The following is a 22,096-nucleotide window of genomic DNA, read 5'->3' as shown; positions in this document are numbered from 1 at the left end:
AGCTCCTACCCACAGCTCGGTTCCATTACAAGAGTTCTGTTCAACCCAGAACGTCCTCTGGTGCTGTACCGGAGATTGCCTCTTGCTGGGACATACTCGTGGGGGAGAGGAGAGAAAGGTACGCCAGGACAGCAAGGGCGGGATGCCTGGCCTCAAGGGTGTGCGAATGTCCCCAGCGAAGGAAGCAAAGAGAGCCGGCAGAAAGCGATGCTTCACTAGCGTAACAAAACACAGCCCACATCCCTCCCTGCCTCCTCCCCTCCCCTCATCCCCCGTCCCCCGGATGCAGATGTGCCACGAGAACGAGCTGTGAAACTGCCGAGCGCCTGGCAGCCGGCTCGGGGCGTGCTCGCTGTGGGAATTCCTGCCCTACTGAGCCTGTGCGGAAGAGGCGAGAGCCTGGCTGGAAGGCATCCGGGCAGCACCGCGGTGGCAGGAGGTGCACCAAGGCCGTCCTGCGGCCAGCTCCGGGCTGAGGGCACTCGGCATCCTCTGCTCTCCGCGACTCCGAGGAGCCTGGCTACCTGCACCAGAGCTGGGAGCAGCCTGCTCCGCACCCAAGGTAGGTGCCCTTCGTGGCTCGTGCAGAGCAGCGCACGCTTCCTGCCCCCTGCCAGCAGCGCCGGGAGAGGAGCGGGGAGCGGCCCCGGACGGGGCGGAACCCGCACTGCCGTACCCGAGGCGGGACCCTGGTCCCGGCTCCAGCTCCCACTCAGCGCAGCAGGTTTGCTGGCCCAGACGGGCTGCCAGCAGGGGAGCAGTTTCTGCAGCCCGGGCTGGGCTCCGAGGGCCACGGGAAGGGATTGGAGCTGGGACAGTGAGGAAGGGAGCAGAGGAGGTCAGCGTGCTCTGCTGCCCGGTTGGATCTCTGTAACACAGCGCAGCTGGGGCTGCAGTTCTTCCTCTGGGCCACGGGAGACACGAGACGGCCTCGCTCTGCAGCTCTGCACGCGTGGATTGATGGAAGCTTTAAACTCCCCGATCCCTCCTTTGGAGTGTCTTAATGCGAAGCCTCCATGAGGGAATTGCCGCTCCCCGTGCTCCTCCTCACCCCCGGCAGCCCCCAGCTTCCCTTCGGGGACCCTGCGGGCAACATGTGCCTCGGGCGACCTTTGCAATGGCGTTCCCTTTTGTTTGCTGAGCGCTTGCCTGATGGCTCAGCTGGGGTTGTGCAAAGCCCTGGCAAGGCTTTTGTTCGGGCTGTCCCGGCAGCTGCAGATGCCTTGAGCTCACAGCTGCGGGCCCTGAACACTTTCAGCTTCTGCACAGCTCCGGCACTGGGCTCTGGAACAGACGATGAGAAGCTGGCAGCCTGTGGGCTGACTGGAGCTCGCGTTGAGAGCACGGCCGAGCAGCAGCAGGTCAGTAAAGCACAGCCCAGGCTGCCTTCTGCAAAGGGCACGCGCTGCTGAGAGCGTCCCCTGGCAGTGAGCGCAGTCTGCGTGCTCAGCTGAAGAGAGAGGGAGGAATGTATTTACTGATATCATGCAGGTATCCTGGAGTGTTCTAACAACGGCTTAACAAGGCTGTGTGCAGCGCCTTGTGAGCAAGGCCAGGCTGAAGAAGGGAGCTGAGGGTGAAGCTGAAGGAGGGGGTGAAGGCAAGGAGGGGTGAGCAGGATGCGTCTCTCTCCCCATCCACGCTACAGTCATTCCCATTTGCATCAGCCATAGCAAGTGGGAAAGGCAGTTAAACAACCATATCCCAGTGACATCCAGTTCCATTTAAATATTGAAGTGTGCTTCATTTCCGTGCGTGACGAGAGATCTGAGTTGTTGTTGCTAGATTTTGTTCTCCTACTCACTACATTCTGAACACAGGCACTGAGTGCCTCTGGTGAGGTTTTCTGTCCTCAGGTTATCAACAATGGCCTTATCGCTGCATCCAGCCAAGTAGCAGTCTGAGCTCCCCTGCCATTTCTCTTCTCCCTGCAGGCTCCAGTTCAACTTCTGCCTTCCAGCCGTGATCATCCTAGCCTGCAGGAGAGCAGCAAATGGCCGCAGCACATCCAGTTGAGGTAGGGGTTGGGGAAGCAGGCAGGAGAGGCCAAGGGGCCAGGGATGTGAATGCAGGGGAAGAGGGAGGTGCCCCCAGCCAGTGTGTGTATGCTGGGAACAGAGAAGCGGCTGGGATGGGAGGTTGTGTCCTGTGCAGGCTGCTTGCCTGGGCCTTGGCTGTTCCCAGCAAGGAGCCTCTTTGCTTGCAGGAGCCCGTAGGCTTTGCGGAGGTGGCCGTGTATTTCAGCAGGGAGGAGTGGGCGCTGCTGGACCCTGCGCAGCGAGCGCTCTACCGGGACGTGATGCTGGAGATGTACCAGTGCGTGGCCTCACTGGGTGAGTGATTGTTTTCCTTTCCTCCTCGTTAGGGCACCTTTGGCTGTGCAGAATGAGCCTCTGCAAGCCGGGCCTTGAATAATCGCCATGCAGCTACATATTGACTAACACCACAGTGCCAGCAGGAAAGGAGATACTGAGAAGCATGAGTTTCAGAAGGGATTAGTATGCACGGCACTCTGATCAAAGCCGCAGAGTCAGTGCTGGCATGCAGGCATCAGCCAGGAGGCAGAAAACCAGCTCTTTTGTTGTGTGTTGCGTGGTGCCAGCAGCTCCAGCTCACAGATGACTCCATGGTTACTGCTGTGGAGTTTAGGATTTTCTATGCAATTGCCATCAACATTTAATGCCATGACCACTTGTAGATTGTAAGAAAATTAGTAATCTGTTGCAAATTTAATTTGAAAGAAAAAATATCCCTTCATAATGTTCAGAGATGTCAAAGCATTCTTTGCTCCAAGGGAAGCTGTAGGCATGATGTAATTCAGGCCCAAATGGTGTTTGCTCCCTGGGGAGGGACACAGAGTGGAGCTGTTGAACAGGCACTGTGCCATCATGAGGGAAATGCTCTCTTGTTCCCTGTTTTTCTCCCTGAAGCTCCACTTCCAGCCCCCAAGCCCGTGTTGATCTCCCTGCTTGAAGCAGGGGAAGAGCCCTGGATCCCAGATGTGCGTAGCCCTGAGGCCATGTCAGGAGACCTCATCCCAGGTGAGGTGGTGGAGGGAAGGGGAATGTTGAGGCTGTAAGAGCCTTCTCTGCCTGTGTTTTATTTTGGGCACCGTGTGCTATTGCTGCATTTCCTCTGTCATCCAGCAGCTGATGGGATCAAAAATACAGAGGAGGTTCTGCAGGGAAGTTGCGTAGCAGAAATACAGCAGGGTCGCATCTCTGTGGAAGAAATCAGAAGGGATGCCCAGGAAGGCCTGCAGCAAGGTCAGGGTGAGCACATCAAGAAACCCCTGGGAAAGCATCTGGGAATGACACTGAGGAACCCAGTGGACTTCACCATAGGTCCAAAGCAGCCTGAGGAAACCAGGAGCAAGGATGCGTGCCGGATGAAAAAGCAGAATCCGTGCACTGAGTGTGAGAAAAGCTTTAAAATAGATTCCAGCATCACTAACCAGCAGTGCATGCACTCAGCAAAGAGGCATGACGAGTTCTGTGATTCTGCAGAGAGCATGAAATGGAGCCTCCAGCCCACTGGCCAGCAGTGCATGTACACAGGAGAGAGAGCCTTCGAGTGCTCTGATTGTGGAAAGAATTTCACGGACAGTGGGAGCCTCACTTCCCACCAGTGTATCCCCAGAAGAGAGAGACTGTACAAGTGCCCTGAGTGTGGGAAGAGCTTTATATGTAGTTCAAAACTCAAAAGACACCAACGTGTCCACACAGGAGAGCGAACATATAAGTGCCTTGAGTGTGGGAAGAGCTTCAAAAACAGTTCCAACCTCCACATCCACCTTCGCATCCACAGAGAAGAGAGGCCATATAAGTGCACTGAGTGTGGGAAGAGCTTCAAAAGGAGTTCTCATTTGAGGCGCCACCAGTGCATCCACACAGGTGAGAGACCATTTAAATGCTGTGAGTGTGGGAAGTGCTTTAAAAGCAGTTCCAGCCTCAGTGACCACCATCGCGTCCACAAAGAGGAAAGACCGTTTAAGTGTACTGAGTGTGGGAAGAGCTTCAGTCGCAGATACGAATTGAAGGTGCACCACCACATCCACACAGGATTGAGACCATATAAGTGCTCTGAGTGTGGTAAGAGCTTCAAATGCAATTCCAGCCTCAACCACCACCATCGTGTCCACACAGGAGAGACACCATTTAAGTGCACTGAGTGTGGGAAGAGCTTCAGAAGCAGCTCTGAATTAAAGCTCCACCAACGCATCCATACAGGAGAGAAGCCCTCTAAGTATCCTGAGTGTGGGAAGAGCTTTGAAAGGCATTCTGAGCTGATTCTGCATCAGAGCATCCACATGGGAAAGAGACCCTGAAAGTGTCCTGAGTGTGGTAAGAGCTTCAAAGGGAATTTTGAATTGAAGCTGTAATCGGGTTATCTAGATTTATCTGTGATAGAGGCTGCTGCCCCTAGAAGGGGAAATGAACAAAAACAACGGCAGCAATCTAAGGAAAGAACTTATTTTACTAAATACAAGACACAATATGATACAATATAACTACAACTACTATATCAAACAAGGCAGAGAAAAAGAAAGAGAGAAAAAAGAGTCCCGGAGAACCGGGGGCCTACTGCAATCTCTAGGCGACAGGCTGGAACGTTGCTGATAGAGCGAGACAGCAGGGATGGAGCGCTCCAAAGCGATAGACAGGGCGAAAAAAGGGACGTTCCAGCCTGGGAGCGAGATTATATGTGTGTCCTCCTCCTCTGGTGATTCATCTCTGGCCGCGTTGTCCCCTGGGATATGTAGTTTCCTCCAAGGGCTGAGTACTCGGGATGCTGCCATTCCACAGATCTGGAGCATGAACCTTCCACACTTCCGCATACCCTCTGTTACACTTCCACATACCCTCTATTACACTTCCACATACCCTCTATTACACTTCCACATACCCTCTGTTACACTTCCACATACCCTGTTACACTTCCACATACCCTCTATTACACTTCCGCATACCCTCTATTACACTTTCTTATACCACCAAAACAGTTCATACCGCACATGATGTCATGATGTAGAATATTGACAGCACAAAACCATGACATTCCACCCCTTATTCTACATTATTACATCATGGTTACACAGATACATGGAATTACTGACTGCACTCCCCCAGCATCAATTTGCCCTGTGGTACACACTGAACATCCCCATCCTTCTGCATCACCCACCAGGTGCACCCAGGTCCCTGGGCAAAAACAGTTCCACGGACAGGTTTGCCATTTCCAGAGGCTGGAAGGACCCAAACAGCTTTTCCCAACATGCTCTTCACATGCACAACAGGGACTTTATCTCCTTCTATGGTGTGTAGGGGACTAGATTGGCTAGGACCATCGCGATTGACAGATCCTCTAGTATTGACCAACCAAGTGGCTTCTGCCAGGTGCTTCTCCCAGTGCTTAAATGTTCCACCACCCATTGCTTTCAACATCGTTTTTAATAACCCATTATATCGTTCAATTTTACCAGAGGCTGGTGCATGGTAGGGAATATGATAAATCCATTCAATGCCATGCTCTTTAGCCCAAGTATTTATAAGTGAATTTTTGAAATGTGTCCCATTATCAGATTCAATTCTTTCTGGGGTGCCATGCCGCCACAGGACTTGTTTCTCAAGACCCAATATGGTGTTTCGAGCGGTGGCATGGGGTACTGGATATGTTTCAAGCCACCCAGTGGTTGCCTCTACCATGGTAAGCACATAGCATTTACCACTGCGAGATCGTGGCAAGGTGATATAATCAACCTGCCACGCCTCCCCATATTTATACTTCTGCCATCGCCCTTCCTCCCAGAGAGGTTTCATCCTCTTGGCTTGTTTAATTATAGCACACGTTTCACAATCATGAATAATTTGCGCAATAGTGTCCATAGTTAAGTCCACCCCTCGGTCTCTGGCCCACTTATATGTTGCGTCTCTTCCTTGATGGCCCGAGGTCTCATGGGCCCATCGAGCTAGAAATAGTTCGCCCTTATTCTGCCAGTCCAAGTCAATTTGAGCCACCTCAATTCTGGCTGCTTGATCTACTTGGTGGTTATTTTGTTGTTCCTCTGTTGCTCGACTCTTGGGCACGTGGGCATCTACATGACGCACCTTTAGGGCCATATTCTTTGTTCGGGCAGCGATGTCCTTCCATAGTTCAGCGGCCCAAACAGGTTTACCCTTCCGCTGCCAGTTGTTTTGTTCCCATTGCTGCAGCCATCCCCATAAGGCATTGGCCACCATCCATGAGTCAGTATAGAGGTAAAGCACTGGCCATCTCTCCCGCTCAGCAATGTCTAGGGCCAGCTGGACAGCCTTTACCTCTGCGAATTGGCTCGATTCTCCTCTTCCTTCTGTGGCCTCTGCAACTTGTCGTGTAGGGCTCCACACAGCAGCCTTCCATCTGCGATGTTTCCCAACAAGGCGGCACGATCCATCAGTGAACAGGGCAAAATTCTTTTCGTTTTCCGGAAGTTCATTGTATGGTGGGGCCTCTTTGGCGCGTGACACCTCTTCTGCTGGTGATGTTCCAAACCTTTTACCTTCAGGCCAGTCCATGATTACCTCTAAAATTCCTGGACGATTGAGGTTCCCCATTCTTGCTCGATGTGTAATCAAGGTAATCCACTTGCTCCAGGTGACATCGGTAGCATGATGGGCGGAAGGAACCTCCCCTTTGAACATCCAGTTCAGCACTGGCAGTCGAGGTGCCAGGAGGAGTTGCGTTTCAGTTCCAACTACTTCGGAAGCAGCCCGAACCCCCTCATATGCGGCTAAGATCTCCTTCTCAGTTGGAGTGTAGCACTCTTCAGACCCCTTATACGCTCGACTCCAAAATCCCAGGGGTCGGCCTCGGGTCTCTCCTGAGGCTCTTTGCCACAAACTCCAAGTGGGACCTTTCTCTCCAGCAGCAGTGTAGAGGATGTTCTTTACATCCTGTCCCGTCCGTACTGGCCCCAAGGCCACGGCACGGGCTATCTCTTGTTTTATCTGCTCAAAAGCCTGCTGCTGTTCAGGGACCCATGTGAAATTGTTCTTTTTCCGCGTTACGTGATAAAGGGGGCTTACAATGAGGCTGTAGTTTGGAACGTGCATCCTCCAAAAGCCCACCACACCCAGGAAAGACTGTGTCTCTTTCTTGTTAGTTGGTGGAGACATGGCAGTGATTTTGTCGATCACATCTGCTGGGATGTGACGACGTCCATCCTGCCACTTGATACCTAGGAACTGAATTTCCTGGGCAGGCCCTTTTACTTTGCTTCGCTTAATAGCAAAGCCGGCTTGTAGAAGAATGTGAATTATTTGCTTTCCTTTTGTAAAAACTTCCTCTGCTGTATTGCCCCACACAATAATGTCATCAATATACTGCAGGTGTTCGGGAGCACCACCTTGTTCCAGCACAGTTTGGACCAGTCCATGGCAAATGGTTGGACTGTGTTTCCACCCCTGGGGCAAACGGTTCCAAGTATACTGAATACCCCTCCAGGTGAAGGCAAACTGTGGCCTACATTCTGCAGCCAAAGGAATGGAGAAGAAGGCATTAGCAATGTCAATGGTGGCATACCATTTGGCTGCTTTTGACTCCAGCTCGTATTGGAGTTCCAACATGTCTGGCACAGCAGCACTCAGTGGAGGTGTTACCTCATTCAGGCCACGGTAGTCTACAGTTAGCCTCCATTCTCCACTGGCTTTACGCACTGGCCATATGGGGCTGTTAAAAGGGGAATGAGTTCTACTGATCACTCTCTGATTCTCCAGCTGACGAATCAAATCGTGAATGGGGAGCAAGGAATCCCTGTTAGTGCGGTACTGCCGTCTATGTACTGTCTTTATAGCAATTGGTACTTGCTGTTCTTTCACTCGTAGCAGCCCCACAACAGACGGGTCCTCTGACAGGCCAGGCAAAACAGACAGCTGCTTAATATTGTCTGTATCTACAGCAGCTATTCCAAAGGCCCATCGATAGCCCTTAGGATCCTTGAAATGCCCCCTTTTGAGGTAATCAATACCCAGTATACATGGAGCCCCTGGACCAGTCACAATAGGATGTTTCTGCCAGTCTTTACCAGTGAGACTTATTTCGGCCTCTAACACAGTCAACTCTTGAGAGCCCCCAGTCACTCCAGAAATATGGATTGGTTCTGTCCCTTCATGACTGGAGGGCATTAGAGTGCACTGTGCGCCAGTATCCACCAGTGCCTTATATTCCTGTGGTTCCGATGTGTCAGGCCATCGAATCCACACAGTCCAATAAATTCTATTATCCCTGTCCCTCCCCTGACTGAGGGTAGGGCCCCTCTATTGGTTACCTGTGATAACCGGAGCAGCTCTACTGGTGGTTGGTCTATTCTGTAGTTCTCTCACCCGTGCTCACAGAACAGAAGTAGGCTGGTTATGCCACTTCCTCATGTCCTCTCCACAGTCACGTAGGTAGCGCCACATGGAAACACGTGGTGGAATTGTACTGTTATTCCTTGCTCGAGCTGGGAAGCGTGTGCGTCTAATTGCCGAGACTTCTGATCTTACAGGTGAGGAGTAGTGTTCATCACCTTTAATTAGTTTGATCAGTTCCTTTAGTAGACTTCCTTGATCGTTCTGATCTTCATTGGACACTGCTGATACCTGTATGGGTTTGTCACGATTGGTCAATGGAAATAGTTTCTCGTGCATCTCATCCAGCCGGTCTTTTACTTGTGAGATGGCAGAAATAGTGGCGGTGTACAGTGGGGACAACTGATGTTCGAAGTATTGAAGTGTCCTAATCAGTTCACTGACTTCAGGCCTTCTGTTGTGGTCCACATATTCTTTACACGTTGTTGCCAGTGATGACGCGTATTTCTCTGGTGCTGTACTTGTAAGTTTCTGCCATATGTCAGGATCGGTCTTCACATTCTCAGGATCACGTTCGTTTAAATTCGCAGGGTTGTACAACAGTTCCACCATGGCCATTTCCCTCAGGTACTGGATACCACTTTGGATTGTATCCCATTTAATAACGTTAAGCTTCAAAGCTGCCTTGTAGGGGTGCCTTACTTTCACAGCTTCTAAGAGTCGCTCCCAGAGGGTGGCATCTCCATCTGAACATCTGCTAATCTCTCTGTCGATAGCTGTGTCTCCGGAAATGTTTCCTAGCTGGCGTGCCTCATTACCATCTAGTGACAGGCTGTGGGCCCCGTTGTCCCAGCAGCGAAGCAACCAGGCAAGGACACCTTCGTTTTGACGCCGTATGAACTCCTTTCTTGAGCCTTGGATCTCAGTCAGCTTTAGAGGTCGACGATAAACAATTTCCTCCTCCTCATCAGCCTCTTCTTCACGCCTCTTAGTCTTTCTTTTTGCCTTTCTCGGTGCCGATCCAGACGAGGTACCTTCTTCTGCTTCCTCTTCTTCTGCTCCTCCTTCTCTTCGTTCTAGACGCGTGGACACCCGTCTCCATTTCTTGCCTTCCACAGGGGCAACTGATATTGCTACTGATGCCTCCCGTGACTGATTAGAGTCGACCTGGATATTATCTTTGTTGGTCTGAATCTCAGATCGGAAACTCTCTCTCTCCAGAATAGTATTATACAGAGCACGGTACGCGTAAGCCAAACCCCAAATAATGTTTACCTCCTTAGATTTCTGACCCAAGTACTCACTTAATTTCTCAGGGTCCCTCAGGTGTTCAATAGTGAAATCCCACGACACTGCGGGTCCCCACGCTTCTAAGATCTTTCCTAAACCTTTCCATATTCCCTGCCAGTCAGCATTCTCTGGTTTTGGAGGAGACTTCTGCATAGAACGAATGTATAGGAATACATATACATTCACTGATATTGATAACATGAACATGAGTATGAGACCAAGAATTAATATTACCTCGGCTGTTGAAAAGCGTACGATAATCTGAGAGTACAGCCTGTACACTGGATTGAACATCATGGTGTCTGTTAAATTAGCTATTCCATCTGGAATGTATGTGCCGACAATTAAATTATACCACACTGCATATAAGTACCAGGCAGGTGTCTCCATCACTGTTCTTATTAGGTTATATAGATACAGAATTCCGCAAAAAGAAAGCACGTATGGACAATATGTTGAGAGGATCATGATTGCTTTCAATCCCCTAAACAGAGCGACTGGAATGAAGAGTGGGTTCATAGCTGATAGTAGCTAGCAGGCCCTGTGAAAGTCAGAGCTAACTAGCTGTGCTCTGAGAGAGCAAGAAATCTCTTTGTTTTCTTTACAAAAGCAAGATAGTAATGCTCAGAGTGAGCAGCTAGCTCAGACTGTTGACAGTTCGTCTGGAATTTCAAGGTCACGCTCTCAGTGAGCAGCTATGAAAAAATAACACTCCTGTAACAAAGCTTTTAGAGAGCAAAAAGAGAGTTGTTCTGGAAGCTAAAAAAGCAGCAGATCTAATCGAATCAGATTGCCCGCATTCTCCACCAAGATAATGTAATCGGGTTATCTAGATTTATCCGTGATAGAGGCTGCTGCCCCTAGAAGGGGAAATGAACAAAAACAACGGCAGCAATCTAAGGAAAGAACTTATTTTACTAAATACAAGACACAATATGATACAATATAACTACAACTACTATATCAAACAAGGCAGAGAAAAAGAAAGAGAGAAAAAAGAGTCCCGGAGAACCGGGGGCCTACTGCAATCTCTAGGCGACAGGCTGGAACGTTGCTGATAGAGCGAGACAGCAGGGATGGAGCGCTCCAAAGCGATAGACAGGGCGAAAAAAGGGACGTTCCAGCCTGGGAGCGAGATTATATGTGTGTCCTCCTCCTCTGGTGATTCATCTCTGGCCGCGTTGTCCCCTGGGATATGTAGTTTCCTCCAAGGGCTGAGTACTCGGGATGCTGCCATTCCACAGATCTGGAGCATGAACCTTCCACACTTCCGCATACCCTCTGTTACACTTCCACATACCCTCTATTACACTTCCACATACCCTCTATTACACTTCCACATACCCTCTATTACACTTCCACATACCCTCTGTTACACTTCCACATACCCTGTTACACTTCCACATACCCTCTATTACACTTCCGCATACCCTCTATTACACTTTCTTATACCACCAAAACAGTTCATACCGCACATGATGTCATGATGTAGAATATTGACAGCACAAAACCATGACAGAAGCTGCATCAGAGCATCCACACAGAAGAGTGTCACGGTGTTATCTAGATCAATCTATGTCCGTGACAGGTGGTTAGCAGGCCTTTGGGCTCCCCGGCCCCAGAAAATTGAAAGGGAAATGGGCTCAGGGAAACAAACAGAGCAGCAGCAACGATCTAAGGAGGAAGACTTACCTTACTAACTATGATGTCAGTATGTAAGATTACACAGTATAATACAGTCTAATTGAAACTGAGGTCCTCTGGGATGTGTTGTTGTTCTTCTCTGTGCTCCACATGATGTTCTGATGTAGAGTACCAATAGCAAAGAAATTACCAAACCATGACATTCCACCCCTTCTTCTACATTGCTACATCATGCTTAAAATACATACATATATACAAATAAACAAAAATTAAAATGCATTACACACACAGGTCTATATACATATATATACATAGAATTACTGACTGCAGTCCCCCAATATCATATTCCCTTGTGGTACACATTGAACATCCCCATCTTTCTGCGTCACCCACCAAGTGCACCCAGGTCCCTGGGCAAAAACTATTCCACCGAGAGGTTTGCCCTTTCCAGAGGCTGGAAGTACCTAAACAGCTTTTCCCAACATGTTTTTTACATGTACTACAGGGATCTTATCTCCCTCTTCATTATGCAGGGGGCTGGATTGGCTAGGACCATCACGATTGACAAATCCTGTACTATTGACCAGCCAAGTGGCTTCTGCCCAATGGTTCTCCCAGTGCTTCAGTGTTCCACCATCCATTGCTTTCAACATAGCTTTCAACAACCCATTGTGTCGTTCAATTTTACCAGAAGCTGGTCATGGTAGGAGATATGATAAACCCGCTGTTTTTATAAGGGAATTTTTGAATTGTTTCCCATTATCAGACTCAATTCTTTCTGGTGTGCCATGTTCTAACACAACTTGTTTCTCAAGACCCAATATGGTGTTTCGAGCAGCAGCATGGGGTTCTGCGTATGTTTCAAGCTACCCAGTGGTTGCCTCTACCATGGTAAGCACATAACACTGCGAGATTGTGCTGAGGTAATATAATTAACCTGCGACTCCTCCCCGTATTTAACCTTCTGCCATCATCCTTCCCCACAGAGGGGTTTCATCCTCTTGGCTTATTTAATTATGGCACATGTTTCACAGTTGTGATTAAGCTTCCCAGTCGCGTCCATAGTTAAGTCCACCCCTTGGTCTCTAGCCCACTTATATGTCGCGTCTCTTCCTTGATGGTCCGAGGTCTCTTGGGCCCATTATGCTAGAAATAATTCACCCTTATTCTGCCAGTCCAAGTCTATTTGATCCACCACAATTCTGGCAGCTCGATCTATCTGATGGTTGTTATGTTGCTCTTCAGTAGCCCGACTCTTGGGCACGTGTGCATCCATGTGACGCACCATTACAACCATATCTTTTGTTCGGGCAACAATGACTCCACAGTTCAGCAGCCCAAATAGGTTTACCCCTCTGTTGCCAGTTATTTTGTTCCCACTGCCATAACCAGCCCCATAAGGCATTTCCTACCATTCATGAGTCAATATAAATATAAAGCATTGGCCACCTCTCCAGTTCAGCAACATCTAAGGCCAGCTGGACAGCCTTTACTTCTGCAAACTGTCTTGATTCTCCTTTACCTTCAGTGGCCTCTGCAACCTGTTGTGTGGGGCTCCACACAGCAGCTTTCCATTTGCAATGCTTCCCTAAAATACAAGATGATCCATCAGTGAACAGAGTATATTTCTTTTCATTTTCTGCTAGTTCGATGTATTTCAGGTCCTCTTTAGCACATGACACCTCTTCTGCTGGTGATGTTCCAAACTTTTTACCTTCGGGCCAGTCCATGATCACCTCTAAAATTCCTGGACGATTGAGGTTCCCCATCCATGCTTGTTATGTAATCAGCGCGATCCACTTGCTCCTGGTAGCATTGGTAGCATGATGGGTGGAGGGAACCTCTCCTTTGAACATCCAGTTCAGCACTGGCAGTCGAGGTGCCAGAAGGAGCTGTTTCAGTACCAACTACTTTGGTAGCAGCCCAAACCCCCTCATATGCGGCTAAGATATCCTTCTCAGTTGGAGTGTAGCACTCTTCAGACCCCTTGTACGCTCAACTCCAAAATCCCAGGGGTCCTCCTCAGGTCTCTCCTGAGGCTCTTTGCCACAGACTCCAAGTGGGACCTTTCTCTCCATCGGCAGTGTAGAGGATGTTCTTTACATCCTGTCTTGTCCGTACTGGCTACAGGGCTACAGCACGGGGTATCTCTTGTTTAATCTGTTCAAATGCCTGCTGCTGCTCAGGGACTGATGCAAAATCATTCTTCTCCTGCGTCACCTGATAATGGAGGCTTACAATGAGACTGTAATTTGGAAAGTGTAGTAGTACTTCTCTCACCTGTGCTCGTGGTACAGGAGTAGGCTGGATCCTTGAAGTGCCCCCTTCTGAGGTAATCAATACCAAGTATGCACGGAGTCTCTGGGCCATCACAATAGGATGCTTTTACCAGTCTTTACCAGTGAGGCTTATTTTGGCCTTCAACACAGTCAATTCTTGAGAGCACCCAGTCACACCAGGAATATGGATTGATTCTGTCCCTTCATGACTTGAGGGCATTAGAGTGCACTGTGCACCAGCATCCACAAGTGCCTTATATTTCAGTGGTTCTGATGTGCCAGGCCATCGAATCCACAGTCCATTAAACTCTATTATCCCTCTCCCTCCCCTGACAGGGGGCGCAGGGCCCCTCTATTTGTTACCTGTGATGACTGGAGCAGCAGTACTGGTGGTTGGTCTGTTTTGTAGTTCTCTCACCCATGCTTGTAGTACAGGAGTAGGCTGGTCGTGCCAGTTCCTCATGTCCTCATGTCTTCTCTGTCATCATGTAGGTAGCGCCACATAGAAACACGCAGTGCAATCTTACTGTTCTTGCTTGCTCGAGCTGGAAAGCTTGTGTGTCTAATAGCTGAGACTTTTGATGATACAAGTGGGGAGTAGTGTTCATCACCTTTAATTAGTTTGATCAGGTCCTTCAGTAGACTTCCTTGATCATTCTGATCTTCATCAAACGTTTCTGATACAGGTTTGTCACGATTAGTCGATGCAAACAGTTTCTTGTGCATTTCATCCAGTCGGTCTTCTACTCGTGAGATGGCAGAAATTGTAGCGTGCAGTGGTGGGAGCTGCTGTTTGTAGTTTTGAAGTGTCATAATCAGTTCAAAAACTCGGTCTTCTCTGATGGTCCTTGTATCTTCCAAACATTGTTGCCAGTGTCTGAGTATCTTTCTGGTGCTGTACTGGTGAGTTTCTGCCACATGCTAGGCTTGGTCCTCACTCTCTCAGGATCACGGTTGTTTGGATCACCGTTGTACAACATTTCCACCACGGCCATTTCCCTCAGGTACTGGATACCTTTTCCGATGGTATCCCACTTAATAATCTGGGGCTTCAAAGCATACTTGAAGGGGTACCTTTCCCTCACGGCTGTAAACATTTGGTCCCAGAGGGTGGCAGCTCCATCCAGTCATCTGCTAATCCCTCTGTTGATAGCTGGGTCTCTGGCAATGCTTCCTAGTTGTTGAGCTTCTTTACCACCCAGAGACAGGCTGTTGGCCCTACTGTCCTAAGCAGCGAATCAACCAGGTGAGGAGACCTTCATTTTGACACCATGTAAACTCCTTTTTTGAGCCTTGGATTTCAGTCATCTTCAGAGGTTGACAAGCAACAACAGAGATTTCCTCCTCATCACACACTTCATGCCTCTTAGTTTTTTCTTTTGCCTTTCTCGGTACTGATCAAGACCCAGCATCTGCATCTTCTGCTGCCTCCCCCTCTGCTTCTCCTTCTTTTCGTTTTAGACACGAGGACACTTGTTTCCATTTCTTGCCTTCCACAGGGGCAACTGATATTGTTACTGGTGCCGCCTGTGACTGATCAGAATTGACTCGAGGATTTTTTTTTTTTGACTTGAACCTCAGATCGGAAACTCTCTCTCCAGAATAGTATTATATAGAGCACCGTAAGTATAAGCCAAACCTCAAATAAGGTCTACCTCCTTGAATCTCTGTAAGCCGCACCATCTCTGACTCAAATAATGAATTTCTCAGGGTCCATCAGGTGTTCAAGAGTGAAATCCCATGACACTGCAGGTCCCCACGCTTCTAAGATTTTTCCTAAACGTTTCCATATTCCCTGCCAGTCAGCATTCCCTGGTTTTGGAGGAGACATGGAGAGGAGTACATTCATTGATACTGATAACATGAACATGAGTATGAATAAGAGTATGAACAGTAATTCTGGATCACAGAGACGTGGTGAGACAGCTTGCATGACTGGAATGTTTTCATGGAGGGCTATGTACTTTTTAGGAAAGATCGGCTAGCAAGGCGGGGTGGTGGAGTTGCTCTTTATGTGAGAGAGCAGCTAGAATATATTGAACTCCACCTCGGGGAGAATGATGTAGCAGTCGAGAGCTTGTGGGTGAGAATCAAGGGCCAGGCTGGTAAGGGGGACACTGTTGTGGGTGTGTAGTACAGGCCCCCTGATCAGGAGGAGGAGGTTGATGAGGCCTTCTGTAAGCAACTGGAAGTAGCGTCACACTTCCAGGCACTGGTACTTATGGGGGATTTCAATTATCCAGATGTTTGCTGGACGACCAACATGGCCAGGCATGTGCGGTCCAGACAATTCTTGCAGTGCGTTGAAGACAACTTTCTGATGCAGGTGATCGAGGAACCGACGCGGGGTGGGGAGTTGCTGGACCTTATTCTCACCAACAAGGAAGGATTTGTTAAGGAAGTAAAAGTCGGGGGCAGCTTGGGTTGTAGCGACCATGAGATGGTGGAGTTCGAGATCCTGAGCGGAGGAAGCAAAGCAAAAAGTAGGATTGCTATCCTGGACTTCAGGAGAGCCAATTTTGATCTCCTCAGGGACTTACTTGGGGCTATCCTGTGGGCCAGGGTGCTAGAGGGCAAGGGGGCCTGTGAGAGCTGGTTAGCATTTAAATGTCTCTTCTTCCAAGCTTAGGATTGGTGCATCCCTGTGACTAAGAAATGGGGAAGAGGTGCCAGGAGACCTGCATGGATGAGTAAGGAGCTCATGTGCAAGCTCCACAAAAAGAAGAAAGTACATGATATGTGGAAAAAGGGTCTGGCCAATTGGGAACAATATAAGAATGTAGTCAGGGACTGAAGAGATGCAACCAGGAAGGCTAAAGCCCACCTGGAGTTGAATCTAGCTAAGGTGATAAAGGATGATAAAAAAAGGCTTTTTTAAGATCGTTAACACCAAAAGGAAGGCTAGAGAGAATATGGCCCCCATAATAAGTGAGGGGGATGTTCTGGTAATGGGGGATGCTGAGAAGGCAGAAATACTGAACTCCTTCTTTGCTTCTGTCTTTAGTGAAAAGGCTCCCCCTCAGGAATCCCAGACCCTGGAGGTTGATGAGGGAGTCTGGGGAATGGGAGATTTCCCTTCAGTCAGGGAAAAGGTGGTCTGTGAGTGCCTAGGAGACATTAAGGTCCATAAATCCATTGGACCTGATGGGGTGCATCCGCGGGTGCTGAGAGAGCTGTCGGAGGTCGTTGCTGAGCTGCTCTCTGTAATCTTTCAGAGGTCTTGGAGAACTGGGGAGGTGCCTGAAGGCTGGAGGACGGCCAATGTCACTCCGGTCTTCAAAAAGGGCAAGAAGGATGACCCGGGTAATTATAGGCCAGTCAGCCTCACCTCTGTCCCAGGGAAGGTGATGGAACAGCTTGTGCTGGATGCCATCTCCAGACAACTGGGAGAAAAAGAGGTTATCAGGAGTACTCAGCATGGGTTCACCAAGGGGAGGTCGTGCTTGACCAACCTGGTGGCCTTTTATGAAGATGTCACTAGCTGGGTGGACAGGGGGAGAGTGGTAGATGTAGTCTACCTTGATTTCAGTAAGGTCTTTGATACTGTCCCCCATGACATCCTTATAACAAAGCTGAGGAAGTATGGGATAGATGAGTGGACGGTGAAGTGGATCGAGAATTGGCTGACTAGCAGAGTGCAGAGGGTTGTCGTTGGCAGTGCGGTGTCTGGCTGGAGGCCTGTAACTAGCAGCATCCCCCAGGGGTCTGTGCTGGGTCTGGTCTTGTTCAACATCTTCATCAGTGACCTTGATGAGGGAATAGTGACCACCCTGACAAGGTCGCTGATGACACAAAGTTGGGAGGATTGGCTGACATGCCTGAAGGCTGTGCTGCCATTCAGCAAGACCTGGACAGGCTGGAGAGCTGGGCAGTAAGAAACCGGATGAGGTTTAACAAAAGCAAGTGTAGAGTCTTGCACCTAGAAAGAAATAATTGCATGCACCAGTACAGGCTGGGGGAAGACCTGCTGGAGAGGAGCTCTGCTGAGAGGGACCTGGGCGTCCTGGTGGACGACAGGTTGGCCATGAGCCAGCAGTGTGCCCTTGTAGCCAAGAAGGCCAATGGCATACTGGGGTGCATTAAAAAGAGCGTAGCCAGCAGGTCAAGGGAGGTGATCCTCCCCCTCTACTCTGCCCTGGTGAGGCCTCATCTGGAATACTGTGTCCAGTTCTGGGCTCCCCAGTACAAACAACACAGGGATCTCTTGGAAAGAGTCCAGCGGAGGGCCACAAAGATGGTGAAGGGCCTGGAGCATCTCCCCTGTGAGGAGATAATTAGGGAACTGGGTCTGTTTAGCCTTGAGAAAAGAAGGCTGAGAGGGGACTTGATCCAGGTTTATAAATACCTGAAGAGTGGGAGCCATACTGGCAATGCTGGTCTCTTTTCCAGTAGTGCGTGGGGACAGGCCTAGGGGTAGTGGGCTGAAACTTCAGCATAGGAAGTTCCACACAAATGTGCGTAAGAACTTCTTTACGGTGAGGGTGACGGAGCACTGGAACAGGCTGCCCAGGGAGGTGGTGGAGTCTCCTTCTCTGGAGATATTCAAGACCCACCTGGACGCCTACCTGTGCGACGTGGTGTAGGGAGCCTGCTTTGGCAGGGGGGTTGGACTCGATGATCTCTAGAGGTCCCTTCCAACCCCTACAATTCTGTGATTCTGTGATCCTGAATCTGTAACACTAACCATAATATTTAGATTTACTTGTTGCTCCTTTGTTAGTGAACTCCTCACAGTTCCCGACTGCTCATCTTCTGTCCTGCAGAACGGTGTGGGTGGGTGTGAAACAGTCTCTCAAAAGTTCACCCAGGCGACACTGCTGATCCGGGCTCGCTCAGCTGCAGCTTGATTTGCTCCACGCAGTGGGCGCCATTTGCAGCGCTTGAAACACGGACTCAGATGTGAAGGATCCAAATCGTTTATTACAAGCTCTCCCATCCCTTATATACTTTCACAAGTTTTTGTTTTCTAACTTTCCCATCTGCCCTTACAACTTTCCCAGCCACCTTTACATGACAACAAACCACTCTACAAAACACTTTTCAACTGTCCATGCAGGAATATATCCAATCAGAGCTGAGAGTCCCTTCTTCTCCTTCTAGAGGTATCCTTCATTCTCATGCTGTTTATCTTGCTCCACAGCTGCTGCTCTGAACAGCTTTTCTTGTATTCCCACAGGTACCGATTGCTACAAAGACAGTGCACAGACGGCAGTACCGCACTAACAGGGATTCCTTGCTCCCCATTCATGATTTGATTTGCCTGCTGGAGAATCAGGGAGTGATCAGCAAAACTCACTCACCTTTAACAGCCCCATATGGCCAGTGCGTAAAGCCAGTGGAGAACGGAGGCTGACAGTAGACTACCGTGGCCTGAATGAGGTCACATCCCCAGTGAGTGCTGCTGTGCCGGACATGTTAGAACTCCAGTACAAGCTTGATTCAAAAGCAGCCAAATGGTATGCCACCATTGGCATTGCTCATGCCTTCTTCTCCATTCCTTTGGCCGCAGAATCTAGGCCAGTTGGACTTCACCTGGAGGGGCATTCAGTATACTTGGAACTGTTTGCCCCAGGGGTGGAAACACAGCCCAACCATTTGCCATGGACTGGTCCAAACTGTATTGGAACAGGGTGGTGCTCCTGAACACCTACAGTACATTGATGACATTGTTGCGTGGGGCGATACAGCAGAGGGAGTTTTCACAAAAGGAGAGCAAATATTCCAAATTCTTCTACAAGCCAGTTTTGCTATTAAGCAAAGCAAAGTAAAAGGGCCTGCACAGGAAATTCAGTTCGTAGGTATAAGGTGGCAGGATGGATGTCGTCACATCCCAACAGTTGTGATCGACAAAATGACTGCCATGTCTCCACCAACTAACAAGAAAGAGACACAGTCTTTCCTGGGTGTAGAGGGCTTTTGGAGGATGCACATTCCAAATTACAGCCTCATTGTAAGCCCCCTTCATCAGGTGACACAGAAGAAGGATTTTGCATGGGTCCCTGAGCAGCAGCAGGCTTTTGAGCAGATCAAACAAGAGATACCCTGTGCCGTGGCCCTGGGGCCAGTACATCCTCTACACTGCCGATGGAGAGAAAGGTCCCACTCGTAGATTGTGGCTAAGAGCCTCAGGAGAGACCTGAGGCCGACCCCTGGGATTTTGGAGTTGAGTGTACAAGGGGTCTGAAGAGTGCTACACTCCAACTGAGAAGGATATCTTAGCCGCATATGAAGGGGTTTGGGCTGCTACCAAAGTAGTTGGTACTGAAACAGCTCCTTCTGGCACCTCGACTGCCAGTGCTGAACTGGATGTTCAAAGGAGAGGTTCCCTCCACCCATCATGCTACCAATGCTACCAGGAGCAAGTGGATTGCACTGATTACATAACGAGCGTGGATGGGGAACCTCAATCGTCCAGGAATTTTAGAGGTGATCATGGACTGGCCTGAAGGTAAAACGTTTGGAACATCACCAGCAGAAGAGGTGTCACGTGCTAAAGAGGCCCCACCATACAATGAGCTACCAGAAAATGAAAAGAAATATACTCTGTTCACTGATGAATCATCTCATATTTTAGGGAAGCATTGCAAATGGAAAGCTGCTGTGTGGAGCCCCACACAACAGGTTGCAGAGGCCACTGAAGGTAAAGGAGAATCAAGACAGTTTGCAGAGGTAAAGGCTGTCCAGCTGGCCTTAGATGTTGCTGAAAGGGAGAGGTGGCCAATACTTTATACTGACCCATGGATGGTGGCAAATGCCTTATGGGGCTGGTTACGGCAGTGGGAACAAAATAACTCGCAACAGAGGGATAAACCTATTTGGGCTGCTGAACTTTGGAAAGACACTGCTGCCTGAAGAAAAGATATGGTTGTAATGGTGCGTCACATGGATGCACACGTGCCCAAGAGTCGGGCTACTGAAGAACAACAAAACAACCGTCAGGTCGATCGAGCTGCCAGAATTGAGGTGCCAGAATTGAGTATGATAATGGGACACATTTCAAACATTCCCTTATAAATACAGCGGGTTTATCATATCTCCTACCACGACCACCTTCTGGTAAAACTGAACGATACAGTGGGTTCTTGAAAGCTGTGTTGAAAGCAATGGATGGTGGAACATTGAAGCACTGGGAGAAGCATTGGGCAGAAGCCACTTGGTTGGTCAAGACTAGAGGATCTGTCAATCATGATGGTCCTAGCCAACCCAGCCCCCTGCATACTGTAGAGGAAGATATGATCCCTGTATTACATGTAAAGAACATGTTGGGAAAAGCTGATTGGGTCCTTCCAGGCTCCGGAAAGGGCAAAACTCTTGGTAGAACTGTCTTTGCTCAGGGACCTGGGTGCACATGGTGGGTGATGCAGAAAGATGGGGATGTTCAATGTATACCACAAGGGAATTTGTTGCTGGGGAAGTGCAGTCAGCAACCCTTTGTATATGTCTGTATATAAACCTGTGTGTGTAATGCATTTTAATTTTTGTTTATTTATATATATATGTATATATATATATATATATGTACCACAAGGGAATTTGATGCTGGGGGAGTGCAGTCAGTAATCCTATGTATATACATGTATATAGACCTGTGTGTTTAATTGTAAGAGGCCATGCTTTTTACATTATTGCCTCAATGTTTGCTGACAATGGACAAGTCCAGGCAAGCCCTGGGCAGGGGATGAGAAATCCTTTGTCTGAGGGTAACAGATGGACAAGTCCAGGGGCAATGAGAGAGAGAAGCTGCAGATGAATGGCTGTGAAGTGGTCTTTTGTGTGTGCTTATCTCAAGGAAGATGGGCATCTCTGAGGTACTCACATGACTCTTACCCAAGCCTCTCTGGAATGTCATGTAGGCTGGGAAGAAGTAGGATAAAAAGAGCATGTACAAACCATGAATTTAAGTTTTCTGACATCAGATGCCTCACTTCATGAACAAGGAGGTTTTCTGACAGCAGATGCCTCACTACGTGACACCTGCATGCTTGCTTGCTGAGGAAGATGCTTGCATGAAGAACTTCTAGGTATCTGGCCTCAGATTCTTCCATCATCATCCTACTGCTGCCAACTGACTCTCCTGGGCTTGCTGCTTGAAACGCTGCTCGAGACTCTGCTCCATGAGACCTCGCTGCTCCCTGAGATTACGCCACTCTTTCCACCATCTGCTCTGCGCTGCACCGATCTGCTGCTTGCGGCCTGCCACTCTGCTGCTGCTCTCCCCTACGCCAATTTTGCCCCAGACCAACAAAACAACATGCGACACGATGCTGCTGCATCCAGGTGGTGACTATTGCCCACTTTTACGTAATTCTTGCCCTTTTCTACCTTTTCTATCACCCACTTTCCCATCCCCATCACCCTAATTTTGATATTCGCCAATCTCCTTTCCCCATCCCCTCAGCTGTCTATTCTTTCTAATAAACTGGTCGGATCAACATTTGAAAGTTTTTCTTCTTAATCTCATGCTGGGTATAACATAGCAAAAGAACCTGGCCTCCCTCCTAAATTGGAGCGAGACAGTAATGCAATTTAATTTTTCTTTACTTGTATATATGTATG

General features: G+C 49.0%; 1 protein-coding gene across 2 annotated transcripts; it reads left to right on the top strand.

Moving 5' to 3' along the window:
- Positions 1 to 22,054, top strand: LOC140265463 (uncharacterized). Of its 2 annotated transcripts, none has more exons than XM_072361402.1 (6): positions 1 to 562; positions 1,935 to 2,017; positions 2,207 to 2,333; positions 2,931 to 3,041; positions 3,150 to 4,343; positions 18,717 to 22,054. In XM_072361402.1, the coding sequence occupies exons 2-5, from the start codon at positions 1,994 to 1,996 to the stop codon at positions 4,325 to 4,327; spliced, it is 1,440 nt and encodes a 479-aa protein (XP_072217503.1). In that variant the 5' UTR covers positions 1 to 562; positions 1,935 to 1,993; the 3' UTR covers positions 4,328 to 4,343; positions 18,717 to 22,054. The 2 variants fall into 2 exon arrangements, with proteins under 2 accessions (XP_072217503.1, XP_072217502.1); XM_072361401.1 differs by having other exon boundaries at positions 3,147 to 4,343.
- Positions 22,055 to 22,096: the final 42 nt, after the last annotated feature.

The sequence above is a fragment of the Excalfactoria chinensis genome, unplaced genomic scaffold (assembly GCF_039878825.1).
Source record: "Excalfactoria chinensis isolate bCotChi1 unplaced genomic scaffold, bCotChi1.hap2 Scaffold_88, whole genome shotgun sequence".
NCBI classification, from domain to species: Eukaryota; Metazoa; Chordata; class Aves; order Galliformes; family Phasianidae; genus Excalfactoria; species Excalfactoria chinensis.
Note: the sequence above shows the minus strand (reverse complement) of the source record. Positions and strands in the feature narration are given on the sequence as shown.

Excerpts from the sequence above, each read along its gene's own strand:
- LOC140265463 (XM_072361401.1), top strand. The coding sequence starts at position 1,994 with ATGGCCGCAGCACATCCAGTTGAG. Across the intron at positions 2,018-2,206 it reads CCGCAGCACATCCAGTTGAG|GAGCCCGTAGGCTTTGCGGA; the intron begins GTAGGGGTTGGG and ends CTTTGCTTGCAG. Across the intron at positions 3,042-3,146 it reads GTCAGGAGACCTCATCCCAG|CAGCTGATGGGATCAAAAAT; the intron begins GTGAGGTGGTGG and ends TCTGTCATCCAG.